This window comes from Leiobunum rupestre, chromosome 10, assembly GCF_980474605.1.
Source record: "Leiobunum rupestre chromosome 10, qqLeiRupe1.1.hap1, whole genome shotgun sequence".
In the NCBI taxonomy this organism is placed as follows: Eukaryota; Metazoa; Arthropoda; class Arachnida; order Opiliones; family Sclerosomatidae; genus Leiobunum; species Leiobunum rupestre.
Genome location: NC_143393.1, coordinates 32,712,071 through 32,736,346, shown reverse-complemented (window position 1 = coordinate 32,736,346; position 24,276 = coordinate 32,712,071). Strand labels below are relative to the sequence as shown.

The following is a 24,276-nucleotide window of genomic DNA, read 5'->3' as shown; positions in this document are numbered from 1 at the left end:
AGGGAAAACCGTGGTTTCATTGGAATTTCCCAAAAAAAATAGTAGGTCTAGCTAATGGTGTAAGCCTGTTTTGGGTTTTAATATTCATAAAACAATCGTCAGTGAAATGAAGACCGCAAAATACGTGGTTAAAGTGTAAGTAATCTGTAGTTTTATTTTGGAGCTTTTCACTGTGAACATTTTGCAGCCACCTGCAAAATGTTAAGTTTTAAGAAATGTTAATGTATTAGAATAGGCTTAGTAAATTAAAACGCGTATTCACCGGTCTTTATCCCTTGGAAACTTGAAAAAAAAAAGACTGACGCGTGGTTACCTTTTTATTCGATTTACAATTTTTAGCCGAAAAAGACATTTCAAAATAAATTAAACTCGCAAAAATACCAAAAACACTCTTCCTTTTTTGCGTCTTCTCAAACTCTAATCTAGCGCGTGCCGGAGATACTACTAGCGCCATCAAACGCCCGGGAATTGTGGACATTCTCGGCGAATAAAATCGTACCACGGATTTTTTAAAGAGAGGCGCCTCTCTGTAGCGAAGCGACTTTACACTCTCTGGTGTAACTGTCATTTTGTACTCGGTTCAGTCTTACGCCTAAGCCTGTATCTAAAACCATTATTTATCGATCAGTATAAAGTAGTGTTTATAGCTTTCGACTGTGAAATATGGAGAAAAGTAAGACTGTTTTACAATTATGATTGCTTTATTATTTTAATAGTAATTAATTTCGATTTAGATGCCAAACATAAAATTACCTGCAATGAAGAATCATTTAGGCTCTTTCAGTTGGAAAGAAAGAAGAGAGGTATGGCCATTGATCCATTCATTGACCTTCTTATCCGTAAATTGTAAGTGGGAATGAATCCTTGATTTTGGCTCCTTACAATTTACTCATTATTTTGATTATTTTTATTAGAAATGAGCCTCAAAACAGTGCAACTGCGAGTATTGCGCCACCAATTTCAACACGCCATTCTGTGTACGTTCAAGCTGTACCAGTCACAGTTGATTTATCAATTCAAACAGAGAGTCGGAAGGAGTCTGCGACAACACAGACACCAATTAAGTATTTTAGGGACTTTGGCAGCCAAACTGATCACCAAATTTTTGTGAAGCCAATTCGAACTTATGAACGAAACCCACAACCAAGTAAGTATCTGTATTTCCATTATCATTGTTTTACATATCTGCCACCATGTAACGTAGGGTAAATGATGAAAAAAAAAATACTGTTTTGGACAACAATACAGGGTTTCTTGATAAGCCCTGAGGCCTAATTTTCCTTAGACTAATGGTAATACTAAGTGCAAGTTGTTGTTGTCTAGTGCTTAAAGAGTGCCGCAAGCAATTTTACATTGTTTCGATTCCTCTTCCACTGCTGGCATAAGGTTCAGTGTGATTGGTTACGCAACAAAAAGTTTGCCATAATTATTATTGCAAACTTTTGGTTGTATGCGTGTTCAATCACGTCTATCAATAGTTGACAGATTGTGGGCCCCTCTTGAACAGCCTACTCAGCCTATCCCTTGGCGTTAGAACTGAGTGGTTGTCCGCACTCTCCTACACCTGGAAAATAAGAATAGTAGTCAATAGCTAACTTAAGCATAAGGTGGGGGGGACTTAAGTATTATGATTATTTAAGTGTTTATGTCAAATAATGCTGTCTAAAACTTTAATTTGGTCTTAACGTATTTTAATATGGGAGCAGATGTGTAAAACTATTGCCATGTCATTGTTTTAATTACAAATATCATAGAAAATGTGTCACATATTGCATATGGTTTGGCGATGGAATCGGATCCCGAGGTGACCCCAAATCCGACACCAGAGAAATACCAAGGGCGAAACCTTTTCTCAACACCAGCTTCAAAGACCAAGACTTTGAAAAGTCATTTTAAAAATTTATATTCTCCAATGTACGTAGTACTTTTATATCTTGATAATGCTAGACAGTTGTGAGGGTGTTACTACTTTTAAAAAAAATATAGATATATAAACATATATATGTATATAAATTAAACGAATTTTTCACTGAAAAATACGACTTAAATATTTCGTTTCGACAATTGAAAAAATAAAACTAAAAGTAAAAACATTGTATATACAACCATACATTTCATCGGGGGCATGTGCTGCCTGTTCCACCCCCCTGGATACACCACTGGTTATCATTGTTAACGTTTGCAAATATAGAACAACCTTTGTTTCCCTAATATTTTATAATTATAGATTAGATGAGTCTGAGTCAGACAAGGAGTTTGAAGATTTAGCGCATCAGGAATATAAAGATATAAGTGATGACGAAGGTGCAAAAATGACTAGTGAAGTAGAACACGAAATGACTGGTGTTTTGGAAAATTCAGAGTAAGGTTCTTTCAATAACTGTTAAAGGCTGTTAGTTTATTAAATTTTGTATTGAATAATATATGTTAATTTAGTGAGGAAGATAATGATGAAAATATGCTAAATTTCACTCACACGTTCACTGAAGCAAGTGATTTTTCTACTGAGCTAGTAAGAATTATTAATATTTAGCATTTTCTGTAAATCAGTTAACTTATATGGGTCATAATAAGACGGATGATGAAGAAATGGAGGAGATTGTACCCGAGGTGGAGGAAATTGGATCTGAATTGGAATCTCTTCTAATAGAGCCAACTATAAAAGTACGTTCTTTGTTATTGGCTTTTGTTTGCTTTAGAATAAAAACAACTAAGGTAGAGTAACATATTTATTTAAAAAAATGCTGTGCTACTTTGACAAAAGATATGACCACTGGCGTAAGTATAGGAATAGGGGCCCAGGGTTGAACTTGACAAAGGGTCCCTCAACCAAAGGCTGAGCACTCCCTGTAATAGGTAAACAAACCTGTAGCTTTGATTGCAGTAAAGTGGTTACATAACTTAATATAGATTTAACATATACTGAGTAGAAATTTGTTGAATGCGATGAGCCTCTCGACCTATAACCTACCCTAACCTACCCTAACCTAAATGATTTTCACTCACAAGACAAAAAAAATTATGATATTTAGTATGGAAATGTCTACATATTCATCAGTCATGATAAAAATTCACAATGTGTATAGTTTTAATTGGATGTCCTTTTAGCAAATAAATGTTTCCTACAATTCTTGGAAATATCGTGTTAGTGTGGATAAATCTAAATAGATTGGATTATGTATAATGTATCTAATGACATGTGAAATTGTGGGAATGAATTGAAGTTTGACTTTGTAGAAGGTTGGGTGGCGGAGTGGTTAGCACTTTCGCCTCTAAGCAATAGAAGCTGGGTTCAATCCCAGTTAGTGGCACTGCGTGAAAAACTGGAATCACTTCTTCTGTGTAGAGTTAGTAGGTCATCTCCCCACTGGTCAAATGATTTTTCCCAGTAATCTTTGGTTTACCTTTAAGTGCACTTAACAATTTGCTGAGGTTAATGGGAAGTGTAGGGACCGGACGGCAGGTGGCCAACCGGAGATCGTCCGTCAGGTTGGGGGCAACTCAAATTGGGGGCCAAAGAGGAAGATTTTGGCATTAATGCGGCCAACACGATTGCATAGCCGGTGGGGCCAACTACTAGCCAGTCCGGCCCTGGCGGACGGTAAGCTCGCGTGGCAAGAAGGGCCTGCCACCATCCTCCTACGCTATATAACAAGGCTACTGGTTAAAAGGCCTTAAAAAAGTGCAAAAAACATATGGAACCATAAGACCATTCCAAACTGGAACACCGTGGGAAAAACCTACAGTTATTTTTGAAGGGGTAGAACGATTTTAGCAATAGCGGACATGGCACTCTGTAGCTTTGGCCATGGCCGCCATTTTCAGGGAATATTATTTGTATAGGAAAAAGCATGGGTGACGTCTTGCAACGTCACAGTGCGATGTTCCTATGGGGTCACTGGAGCTCTTGAGGGGCTCCACACCCGGCGTTCGGAGTCGCGGGGCTCTTGGGGGCGGTCCACACCCGGTTTGCTGGGTCACTGGAGTCCTTGGGGTGTCACGTGCTCGGGGCGCTGGGTCACTGGAACCTCGGGGGTGTTCCATACTTGGCATTCAATATCCTACTGGGGAGGATAGTTGTGGTGGAAGACGAAGTCACTCTAGTCCTCAGCTGTGCGAGGGTGGGAATTAGGGCAGCCTATGGTGTCGCCTTTTGTTGGGCCATGATGAGGGCGTTTGTTTGCCATATGTGAGCCGGTCTTTATGGCTGTCTCACTGGCCGAACGTTTGTTTCGCAAAGTGCATTTTTGTCCGGCATGACTCTTTGTCTTGTGTGCCGCCGTAGTGCCCAGCGGAACGGCAGGGTGCAAATACATAACCTTATGGTATACCGCGTGCCGATTTGAAACTGCCGGATTAGTCGGTAACGCCGTCTTTTTACAATATTCTTCATTGGTAACGAAGGTAGACGTTTTAACTACAAAACTAGTGGGAGAGGCCACCACCGGCGGATTCCGCTATATTTTAGTAACGCCTAGAGCTCGACGTTTGGATAAGAAATAATCACTTAATTTATTTTTATCCGCAAACGAAAATTATCCGAAAAAAGAAACCCGATTATTTTACATGTTAAATTGCCGTGGATAATATCCATGGATAAATAGTTAATGGTAATTTTTATAATTAATCAAAACTTTAGCGGTTAATTTATCTGTTTCGCCGAGCTCTAGTAAAGCCAAAGCTGCGGTTCTAATCGGCGGGCATTCCGCCATTGGAAAAATCGTTTTAATTACCTTCTGATTTCTATGGTCGTTAGTCAGAAGTTCGAAATGAAGTACAACGAAAAAATAATCCCCTCCAATGTCCAAGAAAGGTGTCCCCGAACAGTAACCATCCCCGACTCTGAATTGTACTTTGAATGTCCGACCCGTCGACGTACGTTAAAGGGAATATAACCTTTAGTATTTTCGTCGCCCGCTAAAAGTTCCAACATTTGTTGCCTCCTTCGGCTTTAAAATTTCCGGCGCTGCTTTGTTAGTGGTATGTCGCGCCCCAACGGTAATTCCTGAAATTGTTGGGTATTTCATTCAGATCGCGTTGGAGGTTATATTCCCTTTAAGATGAAGTGCTGAAATGTATAAATTTGGATATCTACTTAATCTGGCCCTGTGGTGACTATTCTCACCTACGGGAACAACCAAGTTAACGTTGACGTAAGGGTACATATTACTGTTGTTTACCTGTCCGTATTATATTTTTACGATTTAGACTGGAACTAATACATTACTAGAAAGTTGTTTTCTAAAAGTGTTTTTTTTTAGGCTACTACAGAACCAATTAAATACAATGTAAAAGACGAGATGGCACTGGTACATCTGCCAACATTACTCGCTTTAGTGAAGACAGCATATGGTGCAAAGTGCAAAGGCTGCTCCGAACCTCTTGAATATAAGACAAGGAATGTTGGAACAGCAGTTGAAGTGAATTATAGGTGCATAGGTCCAGGGAGTAACGCCAAAAGACACAGCAAGGTTTGATTATTTTCGAAAGTATTCAATTTTTAGCCTCTTCCTCTAGTATAGAGGAAAGAGGCTGTTATTTTCACTCAGTGGCATAGCCGGGGGGGGGGCACAGGGGGCACACCCCCCGAAACGTATGGTCGTATGTACAAATATTTTTATTTTTTAACTTTTTTCAATGGCGTGCCCCCCCCCGAAACAAAATCCTGGCTACGCCACTGTTTTCACTCCTGATGTATGCGGTGGTGGTGAAGGTGAATAATACAGTGGAAGCTAGGTTACAGTACAAGCTATAGCTCCGTATAGGTCCCCTCGAAACAACGATTTCTCTTGAAAATTACGGCGTATTAATTCAGGCGTCATTCGATTTATATTAGCTTTCTCTATCTGCCGATGTCAGTGCTGAGGCGCGGTTTTTAATCAAAGGGGGATATTTTGCCCCCGATCGGAAATTACGGCGTAGATAGTGCTAGTAGGAAGAGGCTACTGTTGTGGCTGTGCCACCTTGTATTATAATATTGTAACGGGTTCGGTCAACCTAACCGTATTCAATTAAGGATGCGACACGATTAGGTTAAACCGTCACAATTTAAGGGTTCGGGCCAGGCAAGTTTTATCTATGAATAATTATGACACGAGTTGAATACATCAGAAAATACGTTTAATGACAATTGAAAATGATACATAATAAACTTACGAGAAAATTCAATCTCCTTTCCTCACTCAAATAACTCGGGGACTCAACAAACGAGTTAACTAAAAATTCAAGAGACTCATCCGTCTCACGTCGCACGTGGGGATCAAAGATAACGAGAGAAGAAAGAAAGACAATTAGCCTTTTCAGTTTACATAGAGCCACGTAGTGGCAAATGCGAGAAGGCGAGAAGCTCATGAACTGCTGGATTTTCGTCAGACGATTTTTCAATAAAGCCTCTGCTTTGCAGACGAAAATCGAGCAGTTCATGAGCTTCTTGCATTTGCCACAACGTGGCTCTATGTAAACTGAGAAGGCTAATTGGTTGACTTCTGCCTTTATAGGCTTTTCGGCCCGGATGCGTTGTCACGTGATAATCGCTGACGTCTCGGCCACGCGACAGAGCGTGTCATCCTGGCGGGCACTAAGAAAGCCAATCGAAATGCTTCTGTAATCGATTCGAACGCCGAATCGATTACAATATCTTAAAGGGAATATAACCTCAGGTATTTGGTGTGGCACACCAACGCTTGCAGCTCTGGCCGCTCTTGCCTTTGGCTTTAAAAATGTTTGGCGCCACTGTACAGGGACATTTGAAAAATTGAAGGGGTCTTCCGTAAAGATTGCTTTGCAGGTTATATTCCCTTTAAGAGAAGTATCCACAGTAGTATGGATATTATCCTTATATTATACGCTTCAAACAATACTTTCGCAGGCTCTGCTAAATACGCTTACGTTAAATACTAATTTTCTATATTGTTCAGTCAATTTATACAGGGTGTTTCCAAAGGTTATGCAAAATTTATAAGGAGTTGTAGGGGATGAGCTGAGAATTATGCCGGTTTTTGTCCCATTTTCCTACGATAAGTTAAAAGAGCGCCAGGGACGTCGGTCAGGGAGCCTCAAAGTTTGGCCTACTAGCCCCTGGAAGTAGGCTGCAACAAGCACAAATCAAACAGCAGGGAAATGCGATTTCAGGGGTACGATGAATTCGCAAATTCCTGGTGAAGTGTCCCTCACGCTCTACGTTGTGCTTTTGCAACCATCTTGGAAGTTGACGGCCAAAATCCACAAAAATGATTGAATTGTACATTCTTAAGCCCAGTTCACACAATTGAATTAATTGAGCCACTTCATTGGGTCCAACTAATTGTAAACGAGAGAAATGTATAAAGTGAACCGAAAATTGTAACATTTTTCCCACTTTTTCTATTCACACTATACATTTTTCTTGCTTACAATTAGTTGAATACAATTAAGTGGCCCAATTAATTCAATTGTGTGAACTGGGCTTTATAGTTCTAGAAATTTGGTAATAGTTTTAAACGATTCGGAAGGTCAAATTACATCTAAAAGTCATTTACTTTTAAAAAAAACCACTTGTACCGCGCGCATAATATAATATACCCCCTGAGAATTTTCGGATATGAAAAAATGGAAAGCTCCTCTGAAAGCTCTGATTCTTATAAAACCGGGTTTAAACTCCATTTATGAAACCGAAGTTTATTGTACGTTATAATATGTTATAAAAATTAATTACTCTGCCTCTTCCCTAGAAGTAGACTAGTAGCATAATATGTATCATGCAGCCCGTCCACGTCCAATGTACTAAACGGAACAAAAATGTAATAAACATTAGGGCCCATTGCAATCTGCGAAGGTACTTGTTTCATTTAAATGGTTTAAATTTATGCATTTCTGGTGGATCGACGGGAAATCGTTGGTGAAGGACTTGACCCGCACTGACCCTTTGGCTCCGTCGTATTTGGCGTCTTCCTCTACAGTCTTCCTCTTGGCCGCCGCCCAGGCTAATTCGAAGAAAAAAGACCAAATATTCCGAGCTTGAGAACAGATATTTGTTTCAAACGTTTGCGTCGCAATGTTTCCGATATTTTGACCTTAGTACATGCCAATTGGTCGTGCGATTCGGGAAGCCACGTTCCACGGTTTATTTGACGCCATGATTCGTTATTACCGTGCAAAACTCAGACAATTAAAAGAGTTTTACGCTATTTGAAAGAAAACATGGAAGCTGGATTCCTACCGGATTTCCATTTAGTTGAAGTAAATGCCATGAATTTAACAGCACCTCACCAGTGTTACGTTCAAATTGTCAAACAATTAACCGGTGATACAGTGAGCATTAATCAATCACTTCAAATTATTCAAAACTTGTTTTCAAAGTCTCAGAAAGCCATTGTACTTGTTATTGATGAGCTGGATTTATTGTGGACTAAACGGCAAGATGTTCTGTATTCCCTTTTTGACTGGCCTTATATGATTAATTGTTTTGCGTTTGTAGAATGTTTATTGTATGAGGTTCTAAATGTTGTTATAATTTTCGTAACTTTTCATAACTTTAAAACGCTAAAATTGTATGCTGAGCTCCGCCCTGTGTCGGATCCGCTCTGTTATAAAAGGGTGTGTAACTATGGCAACTAATAAACGTGTAAACCGTGTTGAACACTCCCCGCCAGGCACCTCGCTCGGGGAATGTCTGCAGTCTTTAAAGAAAATGTTTCATTCATATGTATTGAAATTCATCTCTTATCTTTTAGGGGCGATGGAGCAGCCAGCCGTTGTTTCATGGCCTATATTCTGGTAACATAACTGTGGCCAGTTGCATTCCTTTGTCTGGAAATATGTATGGGAAAATTGCGCTGTTCATGCGACATTCGAAAATATTATTTTTCAAGAAAGACACTTACAGCGAGTAAGTTTTTTCCTTTCATACTTTGTTACCTAAATATTTCCGATATTTCTCAAATATTTCCGATATTTCTCAAATATTTCCGATATTTCTCAAATATTTCCGATATTTCTCAAATATTTCCGATATTTCTCAAATATTTCCGATATTTCTAATATTTCTCGTGGATTTGTAACATTTCCGGAAATAATTATTTTGATTTCGCGCTATTTGTACACCATATTTCTTAAGAGGCTACCCCCTCGGTTGAAAATGCTCTATACACAATCCTAAGGAGATTTGTGTGCACTAATATGACCTGGTACGTAGTCGCCACCGTTCGTTGTTCTGTTACTCTTGTACTATTTGGGGTGGCGGAGTGGTTAGCACTTTCGCCTCGCAGCAAGAGGAGCCGGGTACGATCCCAGCTTGTGGCACTGGGTGAAAACTCGGAACAACTCCTTCTGCGTTGAGTTTGCAAGTTCTTTTCCCACTGGTTTAGGGGTTTTTCCCCCGAGCTCTTCGGTTTCCCCTTCCATAAAAAAACTTGTTAAGGTTAACGGAAATAGTTAGTGTAGGGAGCTGTTGGCTCGCGTTGCATGCAGGGCTTGCCACCACCCTTCTACGCATTGTAACGCGGTCACCTGAATTAAAGGCTTCAAAAGTCGCTTGATGACTTAGGCCTAAGGTGGTGCCTTGGGTATTAGCCTAGCTGATTATCAATTATCAAATCAAGCGATAAGTCAATCGATTAAACATGTAGCTCCCTCCTCGCCATTGTAAATTATTTGGAAATCGAGCAGCAAGAAGTTTGTCATTTTCCCATTTTATAGGACCCTTTGTTCGGTGGTCCAGAACGTGGGCAGTACCCATTTTTTGTGGTTTCGCCGGTCTCCTACTAAACACTTCAACCGATTGTAAAAAGTGTAAATGATATATTAAACGATATAAAATTTCCCCATCAATTTCCGGGATTCCTTCCAAAATAAGGCAATAATCAGCGCCGCAATTGTGAAAAGCCATGGGAGGCAGCGGACAATATTGGAACCCTTGGAGGGCGACAAAAATACCTGAGATTATATTCCCTTTAAGATGATTGCTTTTGTAGGGACGTTTGACGACCGCACCGTAATTGTTGTCTAATATGTAGCCCATTTATACATTATGGCGTATTTTCGCCAATATTTTTGCTAACACCAGTTACAAAACAAAATTATATAATTTTAATTTTTTAAAGCTATCAATACCATTTAATTGCACCGGCTGTCAACGAATTCTGGGAGAAGAGTCAGTTAAAAACCTTCGAGGAACTTAGAGGTCGAAATTTAATATTAGCTGGCGATGCTAGGAACGATTCTCCGGGTCACTGTGCAAAGGATTGCCAGTATACACTAGCGGACACGACATCCAAAAAAGTATTATCCATGAAATCCAGGGATGTCAGGCACGCCAAGGGAAAGAGTACAAACATGGAAATACTTGCCTTTGAGCTTGCATTTTCTGAAACCCATGAGCTTTCGCAACAGTTTAGATGCAAAATCAAAGAAGTTGTTACCGATGCTCACGTACAAGTCACTGCCTTGCTCAGTAAGATAATTTTTTAAACGTAATTTAGACATTTTATCTAATAGTTATCTATGAAAATAGAAAAAAAACAAGGTATATATGAAGAAGTAAAACATTCTTGGGACATATGGCACGCTTCTAAAAATATTTTGAAGAAATTAATGGAAGTATGTATTATTTTGCTTTTAGTTTTTATTAAAATCGATTATACCATAATGGTCCCTATACATATAGCTATCACAGAAAAAAGGGTTTGAAGCATTGGCCCACTGGGCACCACTCATTAGGAACCATTTTTGGTATGCCGCAAGAGAATGTCATGGGTCTAAGGAAACGATTCTTGTATATACTTACAATTATAAAATTATGGTTCCATTCTCGTTACTTAATTTTCAAATTTAGGGTATCTGGTACACTACATTAAATCATGTATGCAACCGGCACGAATGGTTTAATCCAATGACATTTAATGGACCACTAGCTTGCGCTCATGATGACCTCACACCTGAGCAATTAGAAGAACATGAATGGCTGAAACCAAATTCGGATGTATTGGAAGCGCTGATAAAATTCGTAAAACGCCCTTACATTGTTAACAATATGGGGTATTACGTCAACTTCAGACACACAGGAAAATTATCATAGCTTAATTCTGATGTATGCATCAAAGCGATTTGCTTTCAGGTAAGGAAATAAAAATAGTTCATCAGACACATTTCTCTTGATCATATGTTTGAAATAAGATCTGAGTATTTTTATAGTTATGAAAGTCTGGACATGCGCGTAAAGTTGGCTTGCATAGACCACAACCATCATGTAGACCGTCCCCAAGCACGAACCAAGGATGGTACGTTAAGGTAAGTTTCTACAGACGTCTATCAGACTTATACATATAACAATGACAGTTATTGATAATCATTAAACAATCAGAGATACCAGGTGCTTTAGCAAGCGCACTAAGGCGTGGTATGTAGTTCCAGTTATGGAACCGAAAACGTATACTTACATGGATGGGTTGCTGGAAGATATATTTGAAAACAGAGCTCAATTCAAGGTAAGATGATTTTATATAATCAGAAGTATACTTGTTTTTTGCGGAATAATATACAAAACATCAACGTAAGGGCTCCATGAAAAAAAGAGAAGAGCTACCAGAAGATCATCCCAAACGTATACACCCAACCAGAGGAATGATTGACCCACCATCAAAAGAAGAATTGAGAGAAGCTCATAAAAGTAGATTTCACGAATAATCTATTCGGAACCGAAGTACTTATGCGTGGAGAATGCTTAACAATAGTCTTCCTTATTGCCATATTTGTGAAAGACGCCTAACAAACGTCTTTTAGTGCCTTATTCTTAAAGGACACCTAACTAAGTGTTGGCGACTTACTAGTGAGAGACGCTCGACGATTGCGTCTCAGTGCCTTACTCGTGAAGGACGCTTAATAAACGTGTCCTAGTGCCTTACTCGTGAAGGACGCTTAACAACTGTGTCTTGGTGCCTTAATACCTGTGCCTTACTCGTGAACTTTTAACGAATATTTATTTGGTGTATTATGGTGTGTTTGAAGGATGAAATTGAAATTTTCATCAATGATTCATTGATGAAAATTTCTTTCGTTGCGATATTGGTGCAACTGCTGGGGCAATTCCAGTTCGAAATGAGAAAGGTATGTACCCAAACTTTCTAAAGATATACGTAGTTAGTGTTTCTAATTTTTATCTGAAAATGGTTATCTGTTTTTATCAGATTATAATGACATCGATTAAACAGATGTGTATGGTAATCTGCCCCTTCGTTTATCTGATCTGCTATAATCTGATTTGCTTATCCGCATTTTATATTCGAACAGTTCATGCGCCTATAGGAACGTTTTAGATAAGGAGGGTACATGTAATTGCTTAATTAGGTGCCCCCCCCTCATCGATAGGCTTTAGGTGCCCCTTTTGAACAGTGGCGTAGCTGAGAACTCAGTGGCCCCCCCCGCAAAAATCTCTATGAGGCCCCCTATTTAATTTTTTTATTGTTAGCGGGGGCCCCCCCCCCCCGAAGCTCGAGGCCCCCCTTGAAGCTCGCCCCCCCCCCCCCGCACCGCGGGCCCTGCGGACCATCAGCTACGCCACTGCTTTTGAAACCAATTAGGTGCCCATTTCCAATTTCAAAGCGGTACATCGTACCCCTGTACCCCCGTTCCTACGGCACTGGAATAGTTTCGGGTTTTTAAAAGCGTTGAATAAAACAGATACGCGTAGCCGATATCTGTGCCAATTAAGATAATATTTATTAGCCTCTTCCTCTAGTGTAGAGGAAAGAGGCTGTTATTTTCACTCCTGGTGTATGCGGTGTTGGTGAAGGTGAATAATACAGTGGGAGCTAGGATACAGTACGAGCTTATAGCTCCGTATTCGCTAACGAAAACTCCGGCAGCGCCCCCTATCCACATTGCGCGTAACTGTATAGTGGTGATCAGCATTCAGAAAATAGTAGTGTGCTACTGATGAGATGGTATTATATACGTTTAAACAGCGAATTAGTGTTTTCTTGGTAAGTAGGATTGAATGTCAAGTTTAAAGACATAATGTTTGGTTCTAATTATATACTGTCATTAAGATTTGAAGTCCTTTTGGATTTACTTAAAACATTGTTAGAGTAGGCCTTGGAGCAATATTGTTCAAATAAAAGATGACATCTCAAAAAGGTATGCTAACATTTAATTGGTATTCTATTATATTATCCTATTTTAACCTTTATTTATTCCATAATAGTGAATCTCACCATGGTTGAAATTTGTAAATACATTGGGGAAAAGCCAAGAGCCTTAGAAGAAGGAGAACGGATGTTTAGAGAAAGCCCAAAAGGATCAAAATGGGAACAAACTGGAGAAAGTTGCTCGGGCCAAATTTTCGTGGCTTAAAAAAGTACAAGTATTGGAATATGGCCTCTTAATTAACTTAAATAATCCATTTATAGCTTTTAGCCCAGATGGATTATACATGGAAAATGGAGAGATAAAATTACTCGAGATTAAGAGTCCTTATGTAGCAAAGAAAATATCAATTGAAGATGCTGTCGCTCAAAACAAATTAAACTTCTTGAAAATGGGAAAAGACGGAATTTATTTACCAACTAACGATTGTAGAGGCTACTATGCACAAATTCAGCGTGGCCTTGTGTTAAACATAAACATGCTAATTTTTCTTGTATTCTCCCAAGGGCTATCTTTTAATTGATATTCTAAGAGACTAAGATTATTTGAAACAAAACATGTACTGTGCCAATTAGTATTATATAAAAAAAGTAAAATGAATTTGATCAATTAATGTTATAAATGAATTTTTACTTGAAGTCTTATTTATAATAAAAGATTTTTAAACTTATTTGATAAAAATTAATAAAATAATCATCATCGTCATTAAATAAGATTTAAACTTAGTCATCAAATTTATCATCTGCTAGAATTGGTTTTAGTAAATTTACTAATCCACATATGACCTTCAGAATTTCTTCACAGTAGGGAACTAAATCAAGGTCAAATTTATCATTTAAAATTTTAAATAATTTGATTCTTTGAATGGTTATCTCCACGTGAACACGAGCGGATGCAATTTTTTTATTTTTTACACTTTCTTCCTTACTAAACTGTTTTTTTCTCTCAAAAATGGAGGGATGTGTAGAGCTATGCCATTGGCCGCACATTCATCTTCAATAAGGAAGCCTAAATTTAAGTTGAATGAGTTTTAAAATATTTTTTTAACATATTACACTTTTATGCATACCTTTGTCAACCATAATTCCATCAATAAATTGTTCACAAAGATTTATGACCCCACTCTCAAGGGTGACTTCCTTGTCGCTTACTTTTCCACCCCAGGGGTCGCTAACGAGCGTGATCATGCCAGAAGGTGAAATTCCAATGATAATTTTTATTGTGTGAGTTCCTTTATAATGGTTGTAGGTTGCCACTCTGTCGTGAAATGTGTTAGGCTTCATCATAGGTACTTCTGAGCAGTCCAACACAATGCGAGTATTATTAAACTCTTTAAAACATTTAGGACAGTTACTTCTGATATTTTCCATATCCAGCCAAAAGATAAATTTCTTCAAAACTTCAGCAAGGGCACAAAGGGTTCTTTTGAAATATGTTGAAACTGAAATGACAAATAATGAAGCCAAAGCGTCAAATGTCAAATTTGACTTAAGCTTCATTACGGTTAACAACACCCTATCTTTTACAGGCATTAGAAAATTAGAGAGCTCGCTCTGGTTTTCAAGCCCTAAAACCTCACTTCAAAGGCTTTCAAATAGTTCTTTCCCAATGCCAGAAAGAGACACAAAATCAACAGTTTTCATTCCATTGCTTGAAATTCCAACTCTTGACCCAGCAAAATACTTTCCATGGTCCAAATAAACTTGAACACCAATAGACGCATTCGTTACTCTAGATGGTTTGTGAGATTGGTCCTTTCCTTGAGCTTCACTTGTTACTTCAGATAGCATAGCTAAGTTTGATAATGACAAAACATTATCATCCGGAGCTGGTTCACTTGCGCTTTCAACAACTTTTGGAGCAATGGAATCTGTTATTGGTGATGTTGAACATAGAACTGCTTGATTTCAAATTAAATTTATGTTATTATTCTATTTATTATTTCACAAAAGTTTACCATAAAATAAGAATACCTTTAGAACGCTTTACGTCGTTGAGCTCGTTCTTTTATTGTAACTTCGGTTGATTCTTTAATTGGCTTACATGGCCATTTTTGGGAGGGAATGGCGTTACATTTCAAACGTCTTCTTACAGATCTACCATCTATTGATGAGTTTTTCGATTAATTTATTTTAAAATAATTAATATTATTTGCATCTCACCATTTCTTTCCAAGAAGTCATCATCTGTAAAATGGGCGCTACAAATCTGAGCCCACTTACTAGGCCTTTTCCCCGACTTTATCTTTGTTAACCATACATTTAAAAGTTTCTTACAACTTGGAAATTTATGAAATGATAATCCTGGCTTTGGTTCTTCTCTATTTTCTTCAGTTTTACGTTTTTTAAGCGCAGTATTATTGCAAAAAGGGACCGCACAACTTCTCCCACCTCTAGCGTTAATGTGAACCGCCATATTTCTTGGATTTGTTTTGATTTTGATCACCACTATACGCTGGAAAACCAAGCTGCAGGGGTAGCGACGGCAGCGCCACCTATACCCGTTTCGCTAGCGAATAGGTCCCCGCGAAACAACGATTTCCCTTCAACGTCCCTAGATATAAATTTAATTCATTCGTCATTCGATTTGTATTAGTTCTCTCTATCTACCTATGCCAGTTCTGAGCCATGGTTTGTTATCAAAGGGGAATATTTTGCCCCCGATTGCAAATTACGGCGTATAGAGAGCTAGGAGGAAGAGGCTACTATTGTGGCTGTGCCACCTAGTATTAATACTTTTATGTCAATTTGGATATTTATCAAAAATGATTTAAGAAATGCCTAACGAATAGACAGAGAGCTATCACCGGTTTAATTAAACATTTTGAATGCAAAAGGTTTGAGGGTTTATTCTAGTTGAAAACGTGGTGCTGAGTTCGAAAAAAATTAGTATTGCAAGTCGCAGAGTTCGTTAAAGATCAAAATGGTCGCTATGACGGAAATATATACAGGGTGTTAATTAAAAAATGGACCAGGGCAAATATCTCAATGTGTTTTAGCTACGATTTTGAAATTTTAGGGTGTTATAGAACGCTCAGGGGGTCAACCGACTGAAACGGTCAATTATTTCTCCAGGACCATACCATGAGCAAAAACATGTTTTATCGTTACGTTATCATCGCTATAGAGAAAGGCTAGTGTCATCCCCCTTTCCCCCACCCCCTTATAGCAATGGCCACCTAAATACTAGGAAGCTACAGATGAGACGAGCGGAGTTCCACACTTAAAAACAACTCAAACTGTTTGTAGAAAACCAGTGCAACATTCTACAAATAACCTAGCAAAAAGTCGCGCTTGACTTTTAAACAACGCTGTTAAAATAAAAAAAAACAGTGAAGGCTTGTTGCATAGCAAAGATGTTAAAAACCTTTTACAGATCTTCGACTGATAGATAATGCAAATTTTAATTTTTTGTAACAGAATCAGGTTTATTTTTGATACAAATTAGTTACTTTTTTCAACTTTTACAATGGGAAAAAAATAATTTTAGTTATATTACCCAAACATAAGGGCCGAGAACAACTCCCGATTTGTAAATACAAGGTATATGAAAAATAGTGTTAGGAGAGGCGTCCTAATGATTTTTCAAGCCAATTCGACCGAAACTATTTCGTGACAATTTAGCATTTTCCGAGTTAAGGAACACTTGATGTATGGATGACCCCTTATATTTAGCAATCGAATTTTTAATTGAATGTTAAATTTAAGGTTTCCGTACATCATTTGTTTTATTATCTCCGAAACGACTCAATATTGAAAAATATTTAATTTCGTATTTTCGATGCTACTTAAAATATACACTCTTTTACGAAGTCAGCCATTTCATTACAGGCCTAATTTAAAATAGTACAGGCAAGGGCGCCTGCACGTGCTCATTAGCTCGAGACGTCGCGTGCGCTTGACCGCGTAAAGCGGCCTTGCATGCGCTATTTGAAATCAGACCCATACTCTTTAAACTATACTCTAAAAACTAACGAAGGCACTCTCAGGTAATGTTTCGTTTATGTTATACAACAGTGATTTTTATTATTGTCGTTGAACGTTCATAGATGCGTTAGTAAGCGCACCAAAGCATTGTATATTGTACCAGTCATGGAGCCTAAAGACTATACCTATATAGATAACTTACTAGACAATATATTTCAGATAAAAAGTCCACTTCGAGATAAAAAAGTTATATAGTAATTGTTGGCTACTTGCGGCGTATTATATCAATTTCCAATTTAAGGGCTCCATGAAGAAAAGGGGAGAACTACCAGAAGATCACCCGAAGCGCATCCATTCTACCAGAGGAATGGTTGATCCGCCATCGCCATCAAAAGAGCCTTAAGGCTAGCTCAACTAAGCAGATTCCAACAAGAGTGAAAGACGCCATAGTGCCTTACGGTCGAAGGACGCCATAGTGCCTTACGGTCGAAGGACGCCATAGTGCCTTACGGTCGAAGGAGGCCATAGTGCCTTACGGTCGAAGGACGCCATAGTGCCTTACGGTCGAAGGACGCCATAGTGCCTTACGGTCGAAGGACGCCATAGTGCCTTACGGTCGAAGGACGCCATAGTGCCTTACGGTCGAAGGACGCCATAGTGCCTTACGGTCGAAGGACGCCATAGTGCCTTACGGTCGAAGAAGGCCATAGTGCCTTACGGTCGAAGGATGTCATTGCTAGTGCCTTGTTAGCAAAGGACGCTATTGCTAGTGCCTTGTTAGCAACGGACGCTATTGCTAGTGCCTTGTTAGCAACGGACGCTATTGCTAGTGCCTTGTTAGCAACGGACGCTATTGCTAGTGCCTTGTTAGCAAAGGACGCTATTGCTAGTGCCTTGTTAGCAACGGACGCTATTATTCAGTCATTTTAGTGACGTGAAAAGTAAAAAACCACCAAGGTTTTCGACATTCCCAAGAACGTATCAATTCCCAATGGCTCATAAGCCTAAAAAGCCGAGGGGCTAACCACTCTTAGAAAGTCTGTACACCGGATTACGCTTAGATTAGCACTGCCAAAGGCAGGGACTTCAAAGATTACGCGTAATCCCATTAGTACAGTCAAAGGTACGGCTCTGTACACCGATTACGCGGAGTGATCAGCCCCTCGTATAAAGCAAAGGGGAAATAAAAAGATTTGCCAAGAATGCGATAATATTATTTAGTGCCACACTTATTTATTACTTCTGGCCATACACGGCTTCGACAAGTGTTACTTATTTATTACTTCTGGCCATACGCGGCTTCGATTTCAAACAAACAACGGAATAGTTCTTTATATAAAATAACCTTGGCCATCTTGTTGAAATGTTGCCTCCCCGATTCAGCTGGGGATCCGTTTTATCTCCCACTAAAGAGTTTATGAACTCATTCTTAGGCATTGGCTGAACTATTCCAGGGCAACATTTCAACAAGCAATCGTAAAGACATTTTATAAAATCAACTATTACACGAGTTACGTGGTTTTAGTTCTCAAACGGCGCGCGGATTCCTATGCGAGCGGCGGCATCCTAATCCATTTTTCGATATTCCGTTCGCCTCCTGCTCGTATAGCATGGAGGGGGGAGAATGAATTCAAAATTGGGGGCGGCTCTTTTGTTTCGGTCTGGTCGGACCTTGAACCCCCTCCTCCTCGTACAGCGGGGAGGGGGGGGAGAATGAATTCAAAATTGGGGGCGGCTCTTTTGTTTGGTCTGGTCGGACCTTGGACCAAGGTCGGACCTAGGTCGGACGAAGAGAATGTAGTCCCCAATTTTTCATTTCCTCTTTTCCGCCCGCTCGCAGAAGAATAGCAGTGATGGGTTATAACGTACAGAAGTTTGGGACAAATCAAGCGTAAAGTTTTAGTTTTACTTTCAACGTGTAGTGTATTTCTTTTCGGAAATTGGTTAGTTTTTGAAGACCAAAAGTTATAGAATAGGGTTAGTAGCCAAAGAGAAGTAGACGGCAGTTTCGTTATTTGCCGGTTTGTAAGGAGTGTAAAATTGCGGTTATTTTTCTAAAACAAATCAGACCACCACAATTTCAATCGCCTTCGGTCTTTGTTTAGAAATGACAACGAGGGGCAAGTTCAAACAAAGGTAATTATTTCAATTTTCAGTGCATGGGCGCCCCCTCACCCTTTTTATGAGCTATAAATGTCCATGGGCCTTAGTCTCCATTAGTTTTTTCGCGGTATGTGGTCCTTCTTTGAGATATAGGGATGAGCCTAATTTATCACCTAGGCCATCTTTTTTCTTCTAAATTTTATGCTGTAATTTTGTTATGAACCTATGTGGAAATCGGGATTAGGACTAAACTGATATTCTAAAGAAGGCCTGTTTTATTTAGTCTTGGCAATGATGTATAGATTCCTAGGTTCTTAGCGATAAGAAAACTAACGTTTCTTCTCAGTGATTTTCTTCGCCACATCAAAGACCACGTTCTTTTCCAACAGAGTTTTTTTCTGTTGGGGTTCTAGTCCTCGGTAAGGATGTGCCACTTAGCCAGTGGCGAAGTAAGTGTTTAGCGATAAGACAACTAACGCTTCTTCTCTCAGTGATTTTCTTTGCCACATCAAAGACCACGTTCTTTTCCAACCGAGTTTTTCTCTGTTGGGGTTCTAGTCCTCGGTAAGGATGTGCCACTTGGCCAGTGGAAAGTAAGTTTTTAGCGATAAGAAAACTAACGTTTCTTCTCAGTGATTTTCTTCGCCACATCAAAGACCACGTTCTTTTCCAACCGAGTTTTTCTCTGTTGGGGTTCTAGTCCTCGGTAAGGATGTGCCACTTGGCCAGTGGAAAGTAAGTTTTTAGCGATAAGAAAACTAACGTTTCTTCTCAGTGATTTTCTTCGCCACATCCAAGACCACGTTCTTTTTCAACCCGAGTTTTTTTCTGTTGGGGTTCTAGTCCTCGGTAAGGATGTGCCACTTAGCCAGTGGCGAAGTAAGTGTTTAGCGATAAGACAACTAACGCTTCTTCTCTCAGTGATTTTCTTTGCCACATCAAAGACCACGTTCTTTTCCAACCGAGTTTTTCTCTGTTGGGGTTCTAGTCCTCGGTAAGGATGTGCCACTTGGCCAGTGGAAAGTAAGTTTTTAGCGATAAGAAAACTAACGTTTCTTCTCAGTGATTTTCTTCGCCACATCCAAGACCATGTTCTTTTCCAACAGAGTTTTTCTCTGTTGGGGTTCTAGTCCTCGGTAAGGATGTGCCACTTAGCCAGTGGCGAAGTAAGTGTTTAGCGATAAGACAACTAACGCTTCTTCTCTCAGTGATTTTCTTTGACACATCAAAGACCACGTACTATTCCAACCGAGTTTTTCTCTGTTGGGGTTCTAGTCCTCGGTAAGGATGTGCCACTTGGCCAGTGGCGAAGTAAGTGTTTAGCGATAAGACAACTAACGCTTCTTCTCTCAGTGATTTTCTTTGACACATCAAAGACAACGTACTATTCCAACCGAGTTTTTCTCTGTTGGGGTTCTAGTCCTCGGTAAGGATGTGCCACTTAGCCAGTGGCGAAGTAAGTGTTTAGCGATAAGACAACTAACGCTTCTTCTCTCAGTGATTTTCTTTGACACCACGAAGACAACGAGCTTTTTCTACTGAGTTGATCCCTGCTAGAGTTCTAATCCTCAGTGATGAAGTTCCTCTTGGTGACTGCTAATACTTTTACAAGGGGACATCAACCCAATTAATAATGCCACTTAGAATACATCAACTCGTTATGTCAACTAATTAACAACTGGAGCAATATTCCAACCAAATTATTACAATTACCTTCCAAAAAGCGATTACTTTATGGTTAGATGATTTTTTCCCGTATCCAAATTCATTGTCCCCAACGAGCACCGATCAGTCTCGAAGTCAATATTAATGTGTATATCATTGTTAAATGTGCTATTGTTCGTGCCTTTTATACAATGTCTGACCACAAATAAACCACCTTTGGATTTGTGGTTCCTAGCCTTAGGAACAAAATTTCCATTTGACTGTGGTGAATACATCTTTAGCAGTAATCAAAAATAAGGTGTCTACCAGGGATTTTCCTAGACTCCTGAAAGACCTACTTTAGTGTACGTTTTTAGCAGTAAGCGCGCTAATTTTTCTACAGTCGAATTTCTTTGACATGCGTCGAAGACAACATGCTTTTCCAGCGGAAATCAAGTATTCCTCCTGGGGTTCCTAGCCCCGAAAATCAAATAATCGATTTGCATATGGCGTTCTTGAGAGGGGACCGTTAGCAGCCTTGAAAATAATAACGGTGGTCAAAGACCAGTTTATTAATTATTCAAACCAGTTTCTAAATTAAAATTTTGGGGGATCACTGGTCACCGTGTCCAGTTTATTAATTCAAAATAAAAATAGGTGACCAGATTAATAATTCAAAACATTACTAAAAAATAGGTGATGACCATTTTATTGATTTTAGGTTTCTACCTCAAATAATCAATCCTCTAGTCTCGCTTTCCCCAGTTTAATAATTCATAAGCTAGGGTTCACTGGTCACAAAGAAAAGACCATTTAATAATTAAAAATTATGAGGTCATAGGGACCAGTTTAGAAAAAACCTTATTTCCAAGGCTGAGCCAGAGAGTGTAAAGTCGCTTCGCTACAGAGAGGCGCCTCTCTTTAAAAAATCCGTGGTACGATTTTATTCGCCGAGAATGTCCACAATTCCCGGGCGTTTGATGGCGCTAGTAGTATCTCCGGCACGCGCTAGATTAGAGTTTGAGAAGACGCAAAAAAGGAAGAGTGTTTTTGGTATTTTTGCGAGTTTAATTTATTTTGAAATGTCTTTTTCGGCTAAAAATTGTAAATCGAATAAAAAGGTAACCACGCGTCAGTCTTTTTTTTTTCAAGTTTCCAAGGGATAAAGACCGGTGAATACGCGTTTTAATTTACTAAGCCTATTCTAATACATTAACATTTCTTAAAACTTAACATTTTGCAGGTGGCTGCAAAATGTTCACAGTGAAAAGCTCCAAAATAAAACTACAGATTACTTACACTTTAACCACGTATTTTGCGGTCTTCATTTCACTGACGATTGTTTTATGAATATTAAAACCCAAAACAGGCTTACACCATTAGCTAGACCTACTATTTTTTTTGGGAAATTCCAATGAAACCACGGTTTTCCCTAGGTAAACTGAAGGCAAAAACATATCCCGCCATGGTCTCTTACTGCCTAATGTTCATTTATAATTAATTCAAATAGTAGCAAATGAAAATGCACCTGAAGATCATGTTACAACTACAATCTGGTGTAAGGTAAACGCAGCACTACAAATGCCAAATTATGCCCTCAAAAATCAATTCAACGAAGAAAATGATAATTTCTATAAAATATTCACAATGATGAACACTAGCTTTAAATGAAATTTTTTTTACAGTGGATAAAGTCAATTCCTATGAATTTAAACCCAGAACTATCTATTCAATTCTATTCCATTTAAATATATTTGTACTGAACATAATTATAGCCATTCAACTAAACATTTTGACAATAATGAAAACGATAACATTGAAGGTTTCGTAGACTTCGGTCCATATGGAAGGTCAAAATAGTACGCAAATCAGGCCCTAGTATTCATGGTGAATGACATAAAACTGAAATTCAAACCACCAATTGGTTACTTCCTCACAAAAGATACTTGTCCCGAACAGACTTTGAAGATATTGCTTCATGATTGCGTAACTCACCTAAAACGTATTGGCCTTATTGTCAAAGCTGTAGTCTGTGACCAAGGAACAGGCAATCAAAATTTGTTCAAAAGTATGGGGATATCAGTGGAAAAGCCATTCATTGAAATTGATCCTCCACATCTCTTGAAAAGTGTGAGGAACAATTTCAAACGGTATCCCATAATAGTGGAAGGCAATCTAGTTTCTTGGGCACTCCTAGAACATTTTTTCAAAATAGACTAAGAAATTGGTAAGTTTCAAAGCACACATAAGCTGAAACGTAAACATATCAAGTTAACAGCATTTTCTAACATGAAAGTCAGTTTAGCTGCCCAAATTTGCAGTCAAAGTGTTTCTAATTCAAATGGCCTGTTAACTGGGATCAGGAGAGTTAACAATTGAAAGCACATACACAGCAGAGTTCCTCTTACACATGAACAGCCTTTTTGATTGCTGCAATAGCAGGACATTAAACAATGAAACACACTGTAAGAGAGCAATGACTGATCAATACATCCACATACCAATGCTGAAAGAAAAATTGGAAAGGTTTAATATATGGTAGCTTCAGAACTGTAGGTATAAAACCTTACCTTGTATTGAAAGGTGGAAACTATAAATTCAGTCTTTGCTACTCCTATGGAATGATATAAAGGATAATTTTGGTTTTAAGTTCTTAGTAACTGGAAGAATTGGTCAAGATTTTTAGAAAACTACTTTGGTTCCATTCGCCAATAAGGAGACAATTGAGATCATCCAAATACTCAACAATACCAGGCAGCATACAGAGCTGCATCAGTCAATAGCCTCTTAAAACCATCAGATTCATATTGAATTTACAATTTGGATGACTTTATTTTAAACAGACTATGATGAAGATTTGTCCAATTATGATAACCATTGGGTTTTGCAAGGTAAAGGACAATTCACTGACGAGATTTAGAAATTTGCAAAGCCATTGAAAGTCCAAACCTTCTAAAAGAAAATGTTCTTAATTATATTTCAGAATATTTAATTAACCGCTGCTATTCAAAACACCAATGTTCTACCATGGTTTTGGTATATTTAATTAAGACTTGGCCAGCCCATAAAATATTCCACTTTAGATTCCACGAATTTCTTTTGATATATTAAAAAAGTATAGTTGTTAATATTGAAATGAAATAGGGAGGGATTTTTCTAGTACTTACTTTTTATATTTCTTACGAAATCAACTGTTTTACTTAAATAGTTAAAATAATTCAACATCACAGCTGACTGAGCTGAATTCAACTTTAACCTACTGAGAGCAAAATTTATTTTTCTTTGATAAGCAATTTTACAGTGCCATCGTGTGTCCGGGAATTGCAAACACTGTCGTCTGCTTCTTCAACGCTCTCATGGGGAAAAAACGTACCACGAAATTTTAACATTACGGGGATAGGAAGAGGCGCCTCTCTGTAGCGAAGCGACTTTACACTCTCTGGCTGAGCGCTAGTACGTTTTCGTAGAAATTTACTACATACGC

At 38.7% G+C, this 24,276-nt stretch overlaps 2 protein-coding genes and 1 long non-coding RNA gene across 8 annotated transcripts; 2 read left to right on the top strand and 1 right to left on the bottom strand.

Annotated features, from left to right (window-relative positions):
* Positions 1 to 336: 336 nt before the first annotated feature.
* On the top strand, positions 337 to 11,257 carry LOC149925433 (uncharacterized). The gene is made up of 14 exons (XM_090161077.1): positions 337 to 673; positions 735 to 846; positions 915 to 1,147; positions 1,755 to 1,914; positions 2,228 to 2,362; positions 2,437 to 2,512; positions 2,575 to 2,664; positions 5,262 to 5,471; positions 8,712 to 8,866; positions 10,080 to 10,429; positions 10,490 to 10,575; positions 10,643 to 10,750; positions 10,811 to 11,092; positions 11,170 to 11,257. Exons 1-13 carry the CDS (start codon positions 664 to 666, stop codon positions 11,051 to 11,053), a joined length of 1,968 nt encoding a protein of 655 aa, XP_090017203.1. The 5' UTR covers positions 337 to 663; the 3' UTR covers positions 11,054 to 11,092; positions 11,170 to 11,257.
* Positions 11,258 to 11,672: 415 nt separating this feature from the next.
* On the top strand, positions 11,673 to 17,578 carry LOC149925431 (uncharacterized). Of its 4 annotated transcripts, none has more exons than XR_016477023.1 (5): positions 11,673 to 12,081; positions 12,713 to 12,956; positions 13,023 to 13,110; positions 13,178 to 13,330; positions 13,390 to 13,683. It is a non-coding gene; the product is annotated as an uncharacterized LOC149925431 (long non-coding RNA). The 4 variants fall into 4 exon arrangements; XR_016477022.1 differs by having other exon boundaries at positions 13,383 to 13,683; XR_016477024.1 differs by lacking the exon at positions 11,673 to 12,081 and adding an exon at positions 12,160 to 12,194 and having other exon boundaries at positions 13,383 to 13,683.
* On the bottom strand, positions 13,702 to 15,632 carry LOC149925432 (uncharacterized). 3 transcript variants are annotated; one of them, XM_090161080.1, is made up of 5 exons: positions 15,282 to 15,632; positions 15,093 to 15,222; positions 14,699 to 15,019; positions 14,189 to 14,560; positions 13,707 to 14,127 (listed from the first exon to the last, which is right to left on the bottom strand). In XM_090161080.1, exons 4-5 carry the CDS (start codon positions 14,487 to 14,489, stop codon positions 14,030 to 14,032), a joined length of 399 nt encoding a protein of 132 aa, XP_090017206.1. In that variant the 5' UTR covers positions 14,490 to 14,560; positions 14,699 to 15,019; positions 15,093 to 15,222; positions 15,282 to 15,632; the 3' UTR covers positions 13,707 to 14,029. The 3 variants fall into 3 exon arrangements, with proteins under 3 accessions (XP_090017204.1, XP_090017205.1, XP_090017206.1); XM_090161078.1 differs by having other exon boundaries at positions 13,702 to 14,127; positions 14,189 to 15,019; XM_090161079.1 differs by having other exon boundaries at positions 13,702 to 14,127; positions 14,189 to 15,016.
* Positions 17,579 to 24,276: the final 6,698 nt, after the last annotated feature.

What these genes read in the sequence shown, in the direction of transcription:
- LOC149925433 (XM_090161077.1), top strand. An exon ending in GACCTTCTTATCCGTAAATT is followed by an intron (nt 847 to 914) that starts GTAAGTGGGAAT and finishes TATTTTTATTAG; the next exon opens with AAATGAGCCTCAAAACAGTG. An exon ending in TAATAGAGCCAACTATAAAA is followed by an intron (nt 2,665 to 5,261) that starts GTACGTTCTTTG and finishes GTTTTTTTTTAG; the next exon opens with GCTACTACAGAACCAATTAA.
- LOC149925432 (XM_090161078.1), bottom strand. Translation starts at nt 14,651, where the DNA reads ATGCCTGTAAAAGATAGGGTGTTGTTAACCGTAATGAAGCTTAAGTCA. An exon ending in TGGAATTATGGTTGACAAAG is followed by an intron (nt 14,128 to 14,188) that starts GTATGCATAAAA and finishes ACTTAAATTTAG; the next exon opens with GCTTCCTTATTGAAGATGAA.